Raw genomic sequence first — 18350 nt, 5'->3', positions numbered from 1 at the left:
TATATTTGGTGAAATAAATTAGGATAAACTAAGATATAAAAGGGATAAAGGGAATAAAAAAGTAGTAAAGTAATTGTTGGGAATCTGAAATTGTACCGGGCGAGGGAGGAATACACGTCAGCATTTTTCTTTCAACGCCCGCGATTTTCCTTCCAACTCCTGGTCTTCCCACGCTCGCCCGGTTCTACATCAAGCGCGCTTGATCATCCAACTCAATGAACAAACCAACACATTTGTTGGTTTGTTGGTTTGGACATCCATTTTTCATGTTTATTTGTACGTCTTTTTGGGTGGAGTCCATAGTAACTGCTCTAGCCCGAAAAATTCCTTTAACCACGCCTGTGCCACACCCTTACGCTACATTCTATATTTCAGCATCGACACCAATCCCGAGAATAACTCTAGCGTTTCACGTTTAAAAACTCGCCTTGGGTTTTTAGGGTTTTAAACACCAAAAAGACGTTTTTTTAGCAATTAAAGAAAAAAAAACAGTTCTTTCACTTGGACTGCGAATCATTTAGATGCAGGATCTACTCTGGGGACAGTCTTAAATTTCAATCTCTCAACAGCACCAGCACGAGCGGCTGCACCGTTCATTCCACAACCGCCAAAGGAGTTTCTGAGCATTTCCTCCACTAAATTCATTTAGAGGTACACAACTTTCCTACCAGTAAATTCGTCGTCTTTGATTCAAATTGCTGATTGGAGTATGTTAATTGCAATATATCTCAAAGTTATGATTAGTGATTATCAAACTAAAGATATGATTAGTGATTATCAAACTAAAGTTTCTTGTTAGGGATTTAGTTAGATATTTGGATGCCCTTCTTATGTTTGTTAAAATCTCTCTTAGAATTTCCTTCATTTCCTACCCAAGAACCTCAATATAATAGTAGTAGAACTCACTTAAAGATCAAACCTTTTCTTGGGTTTTCTTTTCATGTCAGCAGAAATAATCCATCTTCACAGGTAATGTCCTCTTTCTCTCCGTCTCTGTCTATTTATGTTTCATTGGATCCTCTTCCTCGTTGAAATGTTATGGAAGATGATTATGGCTCTTGTTCGTCAGTGATTTTGTTTGGTCACGGGTGTTGATAAATTGCAATTTTTATGTAAAATTCTACTTTTTATTTTTTGTATATAAACCAAGGAGTTGATCCAACCATCCATGGAATACCCTTTGGTTTAATTCGATCTGGTTGTTTAGATTGGATGCTTATGTGCTCTTGAAACAATGTATATGTGATCCTAACCATTATCAGAATTAGTAAAAAGTAAATTTGGAGGAAGAATTCAGTGTTTTTTCGGTATAATTTCTTATTGGTTTTATGGACTACATTTTGGTGGACTACTCTAATTGTATCTGATTTACTTATTTCTGTTTCAATTGTTTATATGCATTCATTTGGTTCAGTCGTCTCTTCGGTTCAAAGAAAATCACGTTATTGCAAGTGCAGGTCAGTTCATCATCAGTATATAGTGTTATTGGTTGTATGCCACATTTCAGTTCTATCTTTGAATAAGTATGTTATGATTTTGGATGCCACATTTCAGCTAGCTAGCTTTACCTTTAAGGCACCTGCACAGGAGTTTGAATATTTTTGACATTGTGTTAAGGACTTGAGATGTGCCGGAGGAGTCGGATGAGTTACTCCATACACCATCCAAACGAATTTCTGCCTCTTTAAGTTTGTTGAAAAAAGAAGAAACAATATTTCTCATACTGTTCACTTGCAGGGGCGGATCTAAGAGCAGACTTTACCTGGCTCAAGCCACCCCCAAAATTGCAAAACCATCTTTCTTTACTACCTATTTTCATTGGGCTTAGTAACTATGTCCTAAAATTAGGCTTAAGCCAGGGCTAAAAAAACATCCAAGCCTCCCCTTCACTAGGTTCCTAGTTCCGCCACTGTTCACTTGATTTTGTTTCAAACTTCGGCATATAACTTGACTATGACAACTATTACCAGATCATCAAATGTTGGCAAATTATACATTGTCTGAAGCTGTGAATGAAATTTTCACTGTTTGATCTGGTATTTAGCCATTTTTTTGATGAGCTTTTTTGATTTTCTTCAGGAACAGGAGTACGGAGTTTAGTGCGTAAAAGAGGTATAGAGCTTACAGGTAAATAGCAGTACCTTGGACGCTATTTATTTTACCATAGTGATTCACTGCTTGACTTACCTTATCATCATATGCAATGTTATGGATATAGCATTCATTACAAATTCTAATTGTGTGTGCATTTCTAAACTTGTTTCTGAGTTTAGCCTTTACTTTTCCTCATTGGTAATTACCATTTATTTTTTGGCTCTTGATTTCAAAAAAAAAAAAAATGCACACCAAACCTGTTTTTGAGTCTGAAAGAAAATGAGAACAACAGAAAAATGCTGTTTTCAAGAATGTTAGAAAACAGAATTGAGAAACAATTTTCAAAATCTAAACCAATCAGGCTCTTATTTCAGGGGTATTAAATATATTTACCTTTAAAATGTAAAAAGGTTAGAGGATATTTTTGTATACAATTGCATGACATGTCCTGGTTTCTCTGAATTTGTAGGCAAAAGGTGTTACATATATAGCCTATTGTATTTGCGGGGAAAGGGAGTGAGAATAGCTGCCTTCATCTCATGAAAGTTGATTTCCCCTTATTTATTACCATGAAGCTCATTCCATTTCTCCGAACTACTCGTATCCCTCCCACTCTCCTGGAAAAAGTTGGTCTGCCACAATGTCGTTTCATCCATAAGTACGTTCCCAGAGATCCAAAGGATCCGCCAAAGCTTTATAGATACCCAACTTCCTATGATCCATATGGCCCTAGACCCCCACCATCTGACAAGATCATTCAGCTTGCTGAACGTATGGCTGCCTTGCCTCCTGAAGAACTCGCACAGGTTGGTCCCACTCTAAGAAACAAGCTACATCATCCTAAAATGCAACGAATTGACTCAGAATGTACGGACCTTGGTTCTCAAGGAGGGGCTTCTGCTGGTTCTGCGAAGGTAGAAGAGAAGAAGGCAGAGAAAACAGCATTCGATGTTAAGCTTGAGAAATTTGATGCGGCCTCAAAGATCAAGGTTATCAAAGAGGTTAGAGCATTTACTAGTCTAGGATTAAAGGAGGCTAAGGAACTAGTGGAGAAGGCGCCTGTCATAATGAAGCAAGGAGTTACTAAGGAGGAGGCTGACAGTATTATAGAGAAACTCAAAGCGATCGGGGGTGTCGCAGTGATGGAGTGAAGTGCTGGACTTCTGTGACTTGCGTAAGTTTTAAAGGGTTTTGTGCAGGCATGATGTATGATCTCATACGCACGCTTATAGGGAACTAAAAATGTCGTGAGCACAAATTTCCCGTAAGTTGAGCGACTTCTCACCCCCTAACTCAACATCGAAGAATAATTTTGTAGAGCTGATTTCAGACGTACTGTGTTTATAAAACTGCAATCCTAGAAACTTCGGCATCGGGAGAGAAGAATTTTTGATGTCTTTTTATATTCCCCTGATTATGATGCCAATTAATAATCTGGGGAGTTCAGCTTGGTAGTCTTCATCCTTTCTTTATATGAACTTTAGTATCCTTTCTTTTGGTAGAACTGCAAGAAATGCTAATATTTCTATTTTCTTTTTACGCATTCAAGGGAACAGTCAGAAATATAATTGTTCAAGTTCGTGATATTAGTCCTCTCTCTTTGGCTGTGGTGACTGGTGAGATAACACGATTCCACTGTATGACAAAGTTTTCTTCTTCTCTTTTTTGCCTCTGCCAGCACTTGGCAAGATTGGCCAATGGTTCATTCAATGTCATTATTATCCAAAATATTTTACTCATGAAAGTTCTTGTCTTTTCCATTCCTTGAAGGATCATGCTAGAATAATATACTGTAAATTACAGTTTTTTTCCACATCGTACCTAATTGTGACATTAACTTTTTCTCAATTAAATTAGTATTGGTTTTACCAGAGGAATATGCTCTCTGCCCCTCTGGTACATGAGTCTGCTATTTATCTTGAAGTCGTAAACCATATACTGCACATATGACTCTCCAGAACTAAGCTGATTGTTGTTGAAGGTCATTTTAATGATGAATGGTATCATGAAAGTTGAATTAGTTTTAAAAGAAAACATCAAACCTTCATGCCCAACTCCATCTCACCTCAAGTACTTCAAATTATCATTTCTTGATCAGCTTGCTCCTTCATTTTATGTTCCTCTCCTTCTTTACTACTGCAACGACAACAGCAAAAGGGAGAGCAGTCAAATAGATGAGCGTCGTAGAGTAATAAAGAAATCATTATCTGAAACCTTAACCAAATTCTATCCGTTGGCTGGTAAGGTTGTTGATAATAGGTACGTAGACTGCAACGATGATGGCGTTGACTACTTCGAAACCAAAGTAAGCAATTGCCAACTCTCTCAGCTTATCCAATACCCTGATGTCTATGCCCGAGTGCGAGAATTACTTCCATGTGATCCATATCCCCCTGACATATCATCTATGAATAGGCCCCTGTCCGTCCAAGTAAATGGTTTTGACAATTGTGGCGGCAAAGTGATTGGTCTGTGCATCTCTCACAAGCTCGCCGATGGGTCTTCAATCATGGCTTTCATCAACGATTGGGCTGCTGTTGCGCGTGGTATTTCTACTAATAATCATTGTCAGCAAATAAAAGGTCCAACTTTTGAACTGCAATCTCTTTTTGCAGGGAACGACTTACCGGGTTCTACACCCCCAACCTTACTTGTGCGAGATGAAGTATTAGTGGCTAAGAGCTTCGTGTTTGGGGCTTCCAAAATAGCTGAACTCAAGGTAAAAAGCATAATCCTTGAAGAAACCAGTGATGCTGTAGAACAGTGCCAGCCAACTCGTATTGAGGCCCTGTCGGCTCTTATATGGAGGTGTTCCATAGATATAGATCAAGCCAAAAACAAGGGATCTGCTGCTGTAAGGGTTTATGAGGCGGCACATGCAGTAAATATGAGGACCAGGATGGTTCCGCCGTTGCCAACTAACTCTTTTGGGAATATGTATACTATGTCGCGTGCAAAATGCATCGTCATGAATAATGAGTGCATTGACACACAAGATCATGATTTGCTGGGAAAAATTAAGGATTCCTTTAAGAAAATCGACAGCGACTATGTAAGAAAACTGCGAAGTTCTGGTACCGGCTTAAGTGCCGTGGAGACGGACGGAGAAAATAGTTTTAGCGGTCAAACAGTGAAGCTAAACTTCAGTAGTTGGTGTAGATTCGCAATATATGAAGCAGACTTTGGTTGGGGAAAGCCAACATGGGTAGGTGCTTGTGCTGCACCTCTGAAGAATCTTGTTTGGTTGAAGGATACTAGTTCAGGAGATGGAATTGAAGCAACAGTTATCCTCGGTAAGAATGAAATGGCTGAATTTGAGCGTCATGAGGAACTTCTAGCATACATTTCTTGATTAGATCAGTCGCATTTCACATCGTCTTCTCCTTAGGGTATCCATGTGTGTTGTTTGGGCTCCACTTCAACTATTTTCATGTAGTATTATCATAATAAAATAATACGAACCTGATTTTCTTTCTTGAAGTTGTCTTACTCCTCCATTATATGCAATCGCCAGTGGAGGTAACAACAGCTGCAGCAATATGAATAACAAAAACCATAAAGGTGACTTTGATGTTTATGCTTATAGGATTTGAAAAATTGAGGCTAAGGGTTTCTCAGAAGGTTTTCATTTACTAAGTTATTTACATACAAATGTATCTTGACATGTGTTGTGTAATTTTTGCTGCACCCAAATTTGGGAATTAAATAAAGTTCATACACTACACTCGGAAAATTACATTTTCGTCATCGTCAGAAATTTCTGCAGTATAGAACACCGGTGAATGTGCATAATGAATCAAAGAGAATGCAACGCCAATTTTCTTCCACTGCAATGATTCGTGCCCCATCATAGATCTACTGTGGTTCCTGTGGAAGAATTCTGTCTTGCAGGTGCGGATGAGTTGTTAATCTCTTGTTGCCTAGGAGAATCTGGGTACACTTGGCCTTGATTATCTCTTACATCTCTGAAAAGAGATCGGAACGAGCTCAAGCTTTCTGAAGAAGCACCTCCCAAGATACCCAACAACAGAGAACTGATTGGATTCAACGAGCTAGTATTAGCAGCTCCTGAAGTTGGAGGTGGTCGTTCCTGTGACTGCAACTGTGAATTGTTGGGTCTTTCATTAAGTCCGTGAAAGGATTCTGATGCACTAGTACCAGTATCATTTGGTGGGATCCCAGCAGGGGCAGTTACAGGAGTAGGAACTGCAGTAGAATCAGGTCTCTGCCCATGCTCAGTAGAATGCTGATTGTTGACATGAAGTGGGACTGGAACTGGGTTCCTCATGTTTAACCTCGCTATGTGAAGCGTTGAAGCAAGGATTGTCGATGAGGTAATCTGTATGTTTGGTTGCTGCTGGAAATGAGTTTGTCTGTTCTGTATAAATCTTTGCAGAGCAGGGACCTAATAATGGAAAGATAATGATGAAGGTATAAGGCAATCAGGCACCAGGAGCATAAATCAAGCAATTAGGCATTTAGGCTACTTCCAATTCGACACTACATAATTTCAGGTTATGCATTTTAGTCAAGTTTACCTCAAAGCGGTTCCAGAAGTACAATATAAGGTGCTGCATGAACACTGCAGTTGTTGCGAAGGCCAAGTATGAAAAACCTAAGAAAACATAACGATCTATTACTCGTGGGCAATGAAATTAACCTCAAACAATTAAATTTAGTATATGTAAACGAACTATTTACTGATGAGGAACGGGAGAAGCATACCATATGTATAAGAAAAGAAATAAATGTGAAACACTAGGAAGTAGAGCAAGAAGAAACGCGGGAAGAACTTCATCGATATGGGTGTGCGAACACTGCAAAAGTAAAACGATGTATGTGAATTTGAAAATATACGGTTGTAAAAAGGTTTCACAGAAAGAGTTAATAATGCTAGCCCAGACGCAGACTCAATATTAATCAGCGTAGTGGTCGTCCTATACTTGACAAGTTACACCCTTTGGTGAACAGCAAAAAAAGAAAAGGAAAAGTTCCCAATTAAAATGGCTAAATGCTACAATGGGAGTATCCGACTTAAGTTTGCTGGTAAAGTATCTCTATCCGACTTAAGTTTGCTGGTAAAGTATCTCATCTATGTGTTTGTGCGTGTGTGAGTGTGTGTGTGTGAGAGAGAGAGAGGGATACCTGATCAGTGTAAATAATTCACATAACCAGACAAGAATTAAGACCATGAAAGCCAGGAGTTGATCATCGTAAAACTCGAACAGAAAAAAGAGGATGCCGATCATAATCTGCAGAATCAATTTTTAAATAAGAGGAGAAGAAGTACAGGAAAATATGGGCTCTACATATCAAAAATACTATCAACACTGGTGATCACGTTAACATAAGCAGAATAACAAGATAATAAACATATATTTACCGGAACAAAGACCAACGACTCAATTACATGCACAAAGATCAACTGGAAAGTGGGGAGTTGATGTCGGGCATGGTGTTGAAGCTGCACTGTGGTAAATTTAAATGACGAAGGAAGTCAGGAGTCAAATATGCAATTCAAAATTTCTAGTATACTCCATATTGAGACCAGACTCAATAGGACAGGAAGAAAAAAAAAGTTCTCCAAGGATCAAATAAGCAGATACATGTATAAGTAAAGACAGAGTGCAGCTGTACCTGTAAACTTCAGCATCCGAGTCTGGGTTTCCCTCAGCGTGAATGACACTGACATCGTCGTTGTGAAGAAGACAAAGAGCGACATAATGAGCACACCACACTTAGTTACGAGATAGTCTGGATGGAGAAGAGACAACAAAGGTAAAATCCCCATGTAACTATATCATTTATATATTACATTACAGTGCCACTAACATGAGGAAAAAACCTCCATCCTTTGCACACTTCTGAATTTTGTTAACGGCTTTAAGTATGTTAGTACATTGGAGGGATTTATTTTGAATGATTTAAAATGGAAAAATTGCTACTCTCCATACCTTGTGTAGTAGTGTGATATTTTTATTACTATCATGTCTTGCATGCTTTACAGTTGACATTTATGCTTTTACACTAATTTTTTACTTTACAAAGTTGATTTACTCCCAAACAATCCACGAGCAAGAATGTTGAGAAATATTTTAAATGATGGAAGATGCTTTACATTTGTTTCAGGCATATTTTATGTATTCCCCGCAAAAAAAAATAAAAAAAATTAACAGTATATAATTTTATCCAGATACAGAGCTAAAAAGTCTAATTAATTAGGACTGGAAGAAGATCTTCACATGGGACAAGGTGTTGACATGCATTGCATACTGACATGGAGTTGAGGGATTCTGTATTTTGCGTTTTAATGATTCTATATTAGCATGAGAGCTTTTTGGTATAAGTTTCGTGTCTGTGTTCAACACGTACGACGAGCAAAAATGAAAAATCTTGAACTTTCTATTTTAAAACCTAGCCTACTGGACTTCCCTTCACGCACTAACCCATGGAATTGCAAAGAAAACTTAACAAGAATATATGAGTTTCTTAGTATAGCATGAAATGAATTCAGAAGACAAACCTCCGAATTTGGTAGAACCTTCGGTTACTTCGCGTGCATAACTAAGATCATAGAATTCCTTCGTCTGATAGTTGTACAGATAACCTGCATGGAATACCAAATGCATCAAGCAATGAGCAGCCAAGATAATTGCATGCATAATAAACTTTATCGACATAATCCTCGAAGGAAAATAATTATGACCAGGTCTTATGTCTCCTTATTGATGGCATTCGTAAGAATACAAAATTGCAGCCAGAAAAAGGATACAACAATATCATACTACTGTAGCACAAAACAAAAACATAGGAACAAAGATCTTAACAGGATATACAGTGCACCAAAGAAAACTAGGGTCTTCCCGACTCAGAAGGCAAGATAAGGTGGGTTCTAATCTTAAAGAACAAGTACTAATATTTAACTATCAATTTGAGTCTTCTAAGATGTCTCACCAAACAAACAAAGGTACGCAAAATACGAAAATTTCATCCCCTTTGGCTGCACAGATCAAGCCATTGCATGACTGGCCGTACCTATCCCCATATGAACAAACCAGAGCAGAATCCGTTCATTATATTATAATCACCAAACGCACTACAAGAGGTACAGGTGAAACCAAACATGTTTATGCATACAAGGTTATATGACATCTAGTTGGGGTAGCCATGTAAACGATCCCAAGGGACGCATAAATTATATCCATTCTGTATCATCCATTTGCTAAATATTACCATCAGAAGACGACATCTCATGACCATTATTAATTTCGAACTATTGAAAGAAGGGGCTTGCTCTATGATTAATTGGATTATGGTGAAGAACGACATCTTCGAGATGGGTTATATCCTCACAGACAAACTGCAGTAGAGGGGGCTCTTTCTATATGTAATATACAAACACGTACACACATATACACACACACTGACACTCTCACGCGCAAACACACACAGATATATGTGTGCATACATATCTAAAGATGCAAAATACAGAGACTTCTCATGGAAACAATGCACTTGTTATTTATTTAACTGGATTTTCCCAAACCAAATGGGAAATGCACATGGTACATTGAGAAAACCCTATATGAAAAATAATAATGCAAACTGATATATTTGCAAACAAATCGAGGTTTAACTGCTCAATATGCTATTAATTTGTTAAGGAACGAACCTTGGAGCAATTAGGCGCTTTATCACGAAGTAATTTCAACTAAAACTTGAACAATTATAGAACTGTGCAATACAGCATCAAAAGAACAAAAATATGGCTTTGATGAACAAACCAGCCAAGATAACAACATCCAGTTCCTAATTGTTTCAAGAAACATAACATCAACAGAACTGTTACTGGGAAAACCCATTATGACTTATATACATCAAGGTGAATTTTTCCTTTTTAAAATATAATTTCTTACTTCTTCGTATACATTTAAGTATTAACTCATATATGTAATGATGCAGAAAACAATAAAGCACGAAATGCATCATTAATCATAGTAGGAATCGATTCTTTGACAATCATAAAGTACCCGAGTGATGATGACTTTTTCTTCTCTTTTTTCTCTTCTTCTAATTTGCTTAGTTTCGTTAGGTGATTATTCATGTGTAGGGAGAGGCAACAATTACAATCAAGTCCCATCTTAATGTAAAACTAATATTTGTAGATTACCTGCACTCCTACACCTTTATCAAATGTGATATTCTTAGACACAAACTCCAGAACTATAGCAACATGGTATATAAACTCATGCCTTTGTATGTGAGTTTTGCTACTTACTTCATGAAAAGAGTTCACATACATATTACTCATATCTCCATAGTGAAGTGCTTGAAATTACGTCAACATTTTGAGGAGAAATATTTAAAGGGAAGCCAACGGACGTGGTCGCGAGGAGATCGAAATATAACTTTTTGGATAAAGGGTTAATTATCTGTAGATAATTCATTATATCAAACTAACTTTGCTACTTAGGCTGTTCATAGCATGATAGAACCATAAAAAACTGACTAGATTTTGGGTTCTAGAATTAGATTGAAGTTTGCGATCACCTTCGCTCCAACAAGTTCAGATAGGCGATAGCTTTCACATTTTATCAAGAAGATATTAATAGGATATGAAAAACATCCTAATTAAAAAGAATAAATTATTTGTCCCAAAAAAAAAAAGAATAACTCATACCATTGCCAAAGGATTTCAGTCTGGAAGTAAATGTTATTACCTTGACCAGGAGAGCTCAACAAACTATTCATCAAAATTGTCTCATATCCGACAAATCTGTTGATGATAAGTTGCTGCCACCTGTAAAAGTAAATACTTTATGAATATTCTGTGAGGATTTTATACTTCCTTGCTCAGAAGAACTCAATTAATTATTTATCAAAATTTATATATAATATATCCAACGGGTCTTTTTATGAGAAGTTATTGGACCTGTAAGATAAAAAGAGTTCCAACAATGGAGATGAGACGCACAGAAGCTGTTTTCAAAATAGTAACAACAAGCATTACCACAACACATCAAAATATTATAATGTGCCAAAATTTTCAAAAGTAAATCATCAACAGAGTAAAGGTAGATTCAAAGTGAAGTTTCAATCCAAAAATACGATTTTATTCTGAATGCCATGTTTTGTGCCACCGTTCAGCTTGATACCTCGCTTCTTGAGGTTGTCTCAATAGTTTTAACTGTTTCTCATTTTCTTGTAATTTCTTCGATAACTTTAAATTATTAATGACACTCGGTACATTTCTCCAAACTCGACATGATGTAACAATGGTTGAAGGTATGAATTCAGATTCTAAGCTAGATATGTGGTGCCACACTATTAAAGTTAGACATAGAAGGTTTTAATCAGACTATGATAGAGTTATATCACAACAAAACAATATAAGTTTGGTGATTCCCCTGTTTCAGGTGAGGTCCCAACGTATTTGGTAGAGTTCTTTTTTTTTTTTGGTTAACTAATTATATCGTTTTTCTCGCTCTATATGGGTATCATTGACTAGGTTCACGGGCAGAGACACCTTAAATTGTATAATAACTATAAAGATAAAAAATAAAACAAAAATTACAGTTTTAGTCGAAAACTAAAATGGACTCCAAAGCTATCAAGCTTGGTCAATTTTTTTTCATATACTTAGTCAATGCATGGACTTCCCCTTGAAGTAACTTGAAATGATCACTATACTGCTATAGAAATAAAGATCACACAAGTCGGACAAACTATGGTAATTTAAAGAGATATGAATTAGGAACCTGTTTCCAAGGCAAGAATGTCGAGCAGAAATGCTAATGTTAACAGTGCGTATGTTGCTTCGAGATTTAGCATCTTCAGACAGCAAGAAATAACCCTGCAAAACAAAGCTAAATATGTAGTAATGGTGACAAGGTGGAAACGTGTACAACATATCATTTTTATATTTTTCCTAGTAAAAGTATGAGGTGATTACCTTCTCCACAGTATACAAATAAGTAGGCTCAAAAGATCTCCCTCTCTTCTCAAGCCATTGAACTGTGAAAAGCAGCAGAAGTGTGCAACTCAGCCATCCAGGATAGAGAAAAGACAATTAAGATGAAAACTAACCAAGATATAAGCGGCAAGACCAGAGAGTCTTTTATTAGTTATTATGCCCTTACAGCCAATTGCGAAATATATATATATTGGATTCTTAGATGGATAGCATCAAAATCAGAGAAGTTAACTGTAAACACTTACAAACCTAAACGGTAGATTGGAGGCCAAAATGTGACCCAGTTACTAGAATTGAGAAATAGTGAAAACAAAAAATATATAACACATCACATAGAACATGAAGTTACAGCCAAGGAAAAAAAGAAAGCTCACAAAGCAATGCAAAAATAGAAAGTTGGGTATCCTGACCGTCAACTTGTTATTTCCCTTTTTTTAAATAGTTTTTTTACAAATATCAAAAAATGAAGACAAAATTGATTAATGAAAGGAGCCAAAAGAACTCAAAAACAGTCCAGCGATTTAAGGGAGATGGTTATTTTCTGCGATCCGAACGATATGTTTGGGTCTATTTTTTGGCCACCAATAGATCTTTTTAACAGTTGAAGAAAATCGCTAAAGAAAACTTCAGAGCAGAGAAAATGTAATTCCCAGTGAATTGCTAAACTTCGACCACTAAATTCATCTATGAAGTCAAATCATCTGGATTCAACCCAACTTTAGAAGTTCGGTCAACAACTAAAGAAGTCCCAGCAATTCAGGCGCGTTGTAGGTTCAACGTAAGACATCCAATAATAATCACTTCTAGTCAAGTAGGGTATAACTCGCAAGTGCAACTGTCTGAATAAGTAATTAACTAATTATAATATGCAAATAAAACAAAAGAATATTAAAAATACATTTTGATAGTTAATAACCTAAAAGGGACGGAGATTACCTGCAAATGAGTTAATCTTATCCAAGTGAAACATATGCAACCACTTGGGGACATCTACAGGCATGTTTGTTCCTGCAATATTCTGCACCCAAGACTTTAATTAGAAGAAAGAATTTTGTTGTTCTCACCGCAAATCTCCTGAGCTTAGCTACATGAAAGGAATGCACTAAGCGGTAAAAGTGATTCAAATTTTGTTCAACGTGCTAAGTCTCCCTGAAGTAGAACTTTGTGTCCTAGACAACTTTATATCCTGCATTTCAGTTTCTTTAAAAAAAAATATCAAATGAACACCTGCAAACCAACTTTGGATTTTCAAAAACAGATGTAGAGCTAACATGCTAAGCAATCGACAGCTCAAGATAATAAATAGGGAGCTGTTTAGCAAGTAGCAGAATAGTGCAACATGCAAACTAAAAAGAAGTATTGTGTTTTTAGTTACCCTTAACTGGCTGATGCTCCACAGGAGATGTTTTACATTTACCCACAAGGAAGAGAAACGCCTATGCCATTTCCCACAGAGGCGCATTATTACAGATTTAAAGGACTCCATGGCAGACACAGGCATACTGTGGTCTGGATCTTCAGAATCAACCTTTATATCCATCTCATCAACATCTGTCTTAGATCTGCTGCCAGAGTCAACTGAGCTATCACCTTGAGATGCTACATATTCGCTGTCTGTCTTCCAAGATTTTAACACTAATCTACTTCTCCTAGCTCCTGACCCTATCCAATGAGACCAAAACTTTGCACCCAAAGACATTAATCCATCTCCATTTACGTTTGGAACTTCCAAGTTTTCTGTTGGGAGTTGAGGATCTAATTCTTCAAATTCATTCGATTCAGATGCACCCAGTAGCCCAATGCTGGTTATCTGTAAGAGAAGAGGAAAAATTTGGAAGTATTCTAATCATTTCTATGATAATTTGGCTAGAAAATCATATGATTAAAGTACAAGAATAGACACTGGAGATTCACAGAAAAATAATTTCTTAGACAGCATGTGTCCTATGAAGGTGGACTTCAACTAAGTTATTTACCTGTTTTATGAATTAGAATTACACGCAGCAGCATTGCATAGACAACTGAAACGATATATTAACACAAAAAACACAGAGAGACATTTCTACTCGGAACTAGTGGTTTATTCTATTTCTACTCGTAGTAATCAATCATTTACTCCTTAGGATCACCAGCAAGGCAGCAACCGTGATGATCTTGATATATTTCCACCTTTACACTTGTGTTGTGTTGCGTTCCAAAAGTTACTCAACATACATATATGGGAAAGAAGCTCTTCTCAACGAAGAAATAATATCATAACTCCATAAAAAAATCCACTGTGTAAATTAAAGCCCGTGACTTGGGTAAATAGCACCATGATGATTTAAGTATCAGTGGTTTGAAGGGGAGATAACCAACAGCTTCTATGTGTTACTATCATTTTGAGAAAGACATGACTAAGTCTTATGTGTCAGTTTTACTTGTAACCTGCCGGAGTCGCCTACATTTCTACATAGAGTTCTGGGGTGCTTCAGGGTCAATATGAAAATTTCAGATTTAAATTGGAGGCATAACAAAGATGCAAACACCAAAAGTGGGAATCTTCCAAGGCCTATGCATTTACATAGAAGCAATTGTAAACAGAAGTATATGATTAAGCACGAAAATGTGGAAATATATACAACTGGTTCAGTACTAGAAGGCAAAATAACAATATTTTCCACAAAATTACAAAAAGAAAAATCATTAAACACCGGAGAAATGTACCAGAACAACTAACCCATCTTCAACATTCCCGAAGATAAGCTAAAAAACCAAAAATCTATTTAACAAGTCTAAATAAGCAGTGTTACGCACTAGGTTTACCTCTAGACACTAATAGTTCTCTTCTTTCCAAACAGAACCTTTATTAGCTAAAATATCAGCGGAGAAGTTAGTTTCTCTAAAACAATTCCTAAACCTGATCTGATCAAAGCTTCTACATAAGCTACTTCACATATCCAATACTAGCCATGGAAGAATTTCGTAGGTAAAACAACACTAGAAAGTAGCATAGAAAGCATACCTTGATGTGAACAAGTTGTGCATCTGATGTTTCAACAAGAGAAAGCTCACTTGAACAGCCAGGCTATAAACACAAATACAAAATCAAGCATTCAGAATCTAAAAATCATTCCAAAATATCAAAATTGAATGTCTGGCATAGTAGTGGCGCAGTATTTGTGACTCAAAGGTGCAAAGTTTCTCATAATCATCAAAGAAGATGGAAGAAAAGTTTACTTACTAATGGCGATGCCCAAATTACATGATTCATTCAGTGCAATAACCTAAAAGTAAAAAATAAATAATTTTTTTTTTTGAGAAATAGAGATTAAAATTGTACCTGTTGGACATAATTGGCGTGCATGACAACCAACAGACAGAAAAGAAAAACAGCAACAATCAAATAGAAATATTCAAGAGTAGCTCGTATTCTTGGTGTTAGCATCTGTGAGAATCGTTCTTGAACACGTATGAAGGTTTGTTCTGGATCCATCACTAATTAATTAGGGTTTTTCTCTTTACAATCCAAAGAAATCGATATTGATCAGATTAGAATTTTAGAGTTTTTGGGGTTGGAGATGCTCGTCGTCCATGACTACGAGATAGACTGTTGTTCTTGTTAAAGATATGTAAAAAATGTTTAGAAAACAAGAGGGGAAGAATTTACGCGCCGAGCTAAGGTGAGTTGAGAAAAATGTTCAGAAAACGAGCCGGACGTCCGTTTAAGAGCTAAGGTGTGTCGGTCATTAGACTAATTCTATGGGCTAGATTGAACTGCTAGATTGGCCAAAAAGTGTTCCAAATCAAGAAAAAAGTGTGGGAAAAAAGTTAACACTACTTCTGGATATTTCTCTCTCCTAATATTTGCTCGCAAGTTCAACTAGCAGCGAGATTGAGACGCTGAACTGTTAAAAAGTGGTCCAAACGCTGAACGGTTCATCGTTATGCGAATATTCCAGGGTATCAACGCTGAACAATTCAGCGCTCCTCTCGACGCTGCACCGTTCAGCGCTTGATTCTTTTTTTCCTCCAACGGCTATTTTTTCCAGAATTTCATTTTATATATATTTGCCAATTTGTTCCAATGGTTGTTTGTTTCAAATTTTAGAATTTACCAAAGTAAAGGGAAATTTTTAATTGCATTGCAAAACAAGGTTACAATGTTTTTTGAAGAAATTAAAAAAAATACATTAAAATTAAAATAACTTAAAACATAAAAAAAAATGTATATTGAGATTGAAATCCTACTTCTAAATAATTTAAAACATAAAAAAAGTACATTGAAATTGAAATCCTACTTCTAAATAACTTAAATTATTACTAATATATCACTTTAATTTAGGGGATAAGTGGCAATCCATGACGGATCAAAATCTCGTTCTTCCATATTTTGTAGACGGGTTTCTCTCATTCGTGTAATTCATCCAAGGGTTGTCGTAGTATTTTCATGTCCGATTCTCTTTGTTGCGTAAGATTGAAGAGTTTTCCATGTTCTTCTTCAAATACTCTTCCTATGTTTCATACTTGGCCACTCTTTGTGCTTGTGCGTTTTCAAGAAGTTCGAAGAGTTTATCCATTTTTTTTCATCTGATTTCTGCGATGCTTTAGCCTCACGAGCCCTTTTCTTTGCTTGATCTCTCCTTCCACTTCTAACGTCATCTGTTTGTTCGAAATAGCGTCTTCTCTTTGATATGTCCGAGGTTTCAGAATTATGAGTAGATGAAGTGCTATCAAACCTTGCCATATTTTCCAAATCTTCATCCATATTATCATCTTCATTTTCTTCAGTAGCTTGAGTCTGTTGAGTAGGTTGAGTGGAAGTACCGACTGAAAAAGAGGGGGTACAACAACCACACCCAATATTTCGCTTAGAAATCTGTATGGACAAACTCCAATATGTTTTCTAGATAATCAACTAGACAGTCAGACTCAATCTAGATAAAAGTATATCAAAGAATTTATATCTCAATCTCTCGATTTGATATATACTCAAGCAAATAGAAATCTGCGAGTCTTTATCAAATACTAGAGAGATAACTTGGATGGTACCAAAGACCAATATCCAAGTGTCAATCAATTTAAATCAACAACCAAAAGGTCGGATATTCTAATTGATTGAACAACGCACAACCTGTGATATTTCAATTATATAAACAAATATAATGTGGAATAGAAATAACACAGACACCAGAATTTTGCTAACGAGGAAACCGCAAATGTAGAAAAACCCCGGGACCTAGTCCGGATTGAAGACACACTGTATTAAGCCGCTACAGACACTAGCCTACTCCAAACTAACTTCGGTCTGGACTGTAGTTGAAACCCAATCAATCTCACACTGATCCAAGGTACAGTTATGCTCCTACGCCTCTGATTCCAGCAGGATGCTACGTACTTGATTCCCTTAGCTGATCTCACCCACAACTAAGAGTTGCTACGACCCAAAATTAAAGACTTTAATAAACAAATCTGTATCACACAAAAAAGTCTACGGTAATAGATAAATTCGTTTCCCACGAATATACCTACGAGTTTTGTTCCGTCTTTTGATAAATCAAGGTGAACAGGAACCAATTGATAAACCGGACTTATATTCACAAAGAACGGCCTAGTATTATCAATCACCTCACAATAATCTTAATCGACGCAGCGAAAAAAGATATTGTGAAATCACAAACGATGAGGCGAAGTGTTTGTGATTACTTTTCTATCTTGCCTATCAGAGATATAAAATCTCAAGCCAATTATTACAATTGTACTCGTAACGATAGAAGCAACAATATTAGATCACACAACTACAAGAAAAGTAGTATCGACATGGCTTCACAATCCCAATGAAGTCGTTAAGTCGTCAACCTGGTTTAGAAGAAGAAACCAAAGGTTAAAGGAGAATTGACTCTAGCTTAGCACAACTAGTATCACACATGAGGTGTAGGGATTAGGTTTCCCAGTTGCTAGAGTTCTCCCTTATATATTGTTTCAAATCAAGGTTTGCAATCAATGTTAGCTTGGTAACAAAGCATTCGATATTCACCGTTAGATGAAAACCTGATTAGATTCAAGCTAATATTTCTCAACTGTTGGATCGAAAACTTAGCTTGTTACACACAAATGAAATGTTCAATTTTGGGTTTATGTAACCGTTCCCAAACATTAACATTTGTTGGTTCAACAATAGTTAATCAAATGGTTAATCATATGATCACTTTCATATCCGCCATATTCTTCTTCACCATAACTAGTACAAATGACTCAAATGAACTAGTTAGAGAGTTGTTCAATTGCTTAGATCTTATGTAAC

General features: G+C 36.5%; 3 protein-coding genes across 4 annotated transcripts; 2 read left to right on the top strand and 1 right to left on the bottom strand.

The window, feature by feature from the left end:
• The first annotated feature begins 435 nt into the window (after nt 1–435).
• On the top strand, nt 436–3680 carry LOC113280405 (50S ribosomal protein L7/L12-like). 2 transcript variants are annotated; one of them, XM_026529033.1, is made up of 4 exons: nt 436–651; nt 1415–1457; nt 2080–2127; nt 2564–3680. In XM_026529033.1, exon 4 carries the CDS (start codon nt 2634–2636, stop codon nt 3243–3245), a length of 612 nt encoding a protein of 203 aa, XP_026384818.1. In that variant the 5' UTR covers nt 436–651; nt 1415–1457; nt 2080–2127; nt 2564–2633; the 3' UTR covers nt 3246–3680. The 2 variants fall into 2 exon arrangements, with proteins under 2 accessions (XP_026384818.1, XP_026384824.1); XM_026529039.1 differs by lacking the exon at nt 1415–1457.
• Nucleotides 3681–3968: 288 nt separating this feature from the next.
• LOC113280397 (vinorine synthase-like) lies at nt 3969–5671 on the top strand. The gene is made up of 2 exons (XM_026529027.1): nt 3969–4640; nt 4710–5671. The coding sequence occupies exons 1-2, from the start codon at nt 4085–4087 to the stop codon at nt 5444–5446; spliced, it is 1293 nt and encodes a 430-aa protein (XP_026384812.1). The 5' UTR covers nt 3969–4084; the 3' UTR covers nt 5447–5671.
• A 33-nt stretch (nt 5672–5704) lies between these two features.
• Nucleotides 5705–15740, bottom strand: LOC113280388 (membralin-like protein At1g60995). Its single transcript, XM_026529019.1, has 14 exons — nt 15390–15740; nt 15072–15134; nt 13443–13877; nt 13004–13085; nt 12047–12108; nt 11853–11947; nt 10815–10894; nt 8618–8701; nt 7732–7848; nt 7478–7563; nt 7240–7346; nt 6820–6911; nt 6633–6709; nt 5705–6499 (listed from the first exon to the last, which is right to left on the bottom strand). The coding sequence occupies exons 1-14, from the start codon at nt 15540–15542 to the stop codon at nt 5942–5944; spliced, it is 2091 nt and encodes a 696-aa protein (XP_026384804.1). The 5' UTR covers nt 15543–15740; the 3' UTR covers nt 5705–5941.
• Between the last annotated feature and the right edge of the window lie 2610 nt (nt 15741–18350).

This window comes from Papaver somniferum, chromosome 1 (assembly GCF_003573695.1).
Source record: "Papaver somniferum cultivar HN1 chromosome 1, ASM357369v1, whole genome shotgun sequence".
Taxonomy (NCBI): domain Eukaryota; kingdom Viridiplantae; phylum Streptophyta; class Magnoliopsida; order Ranunculales; family Papaveraceae; genus Papaver; species Papaver somniferum.
This window is presented reverse-complemented; position numbering and strand designations above follow the sequence as displayed.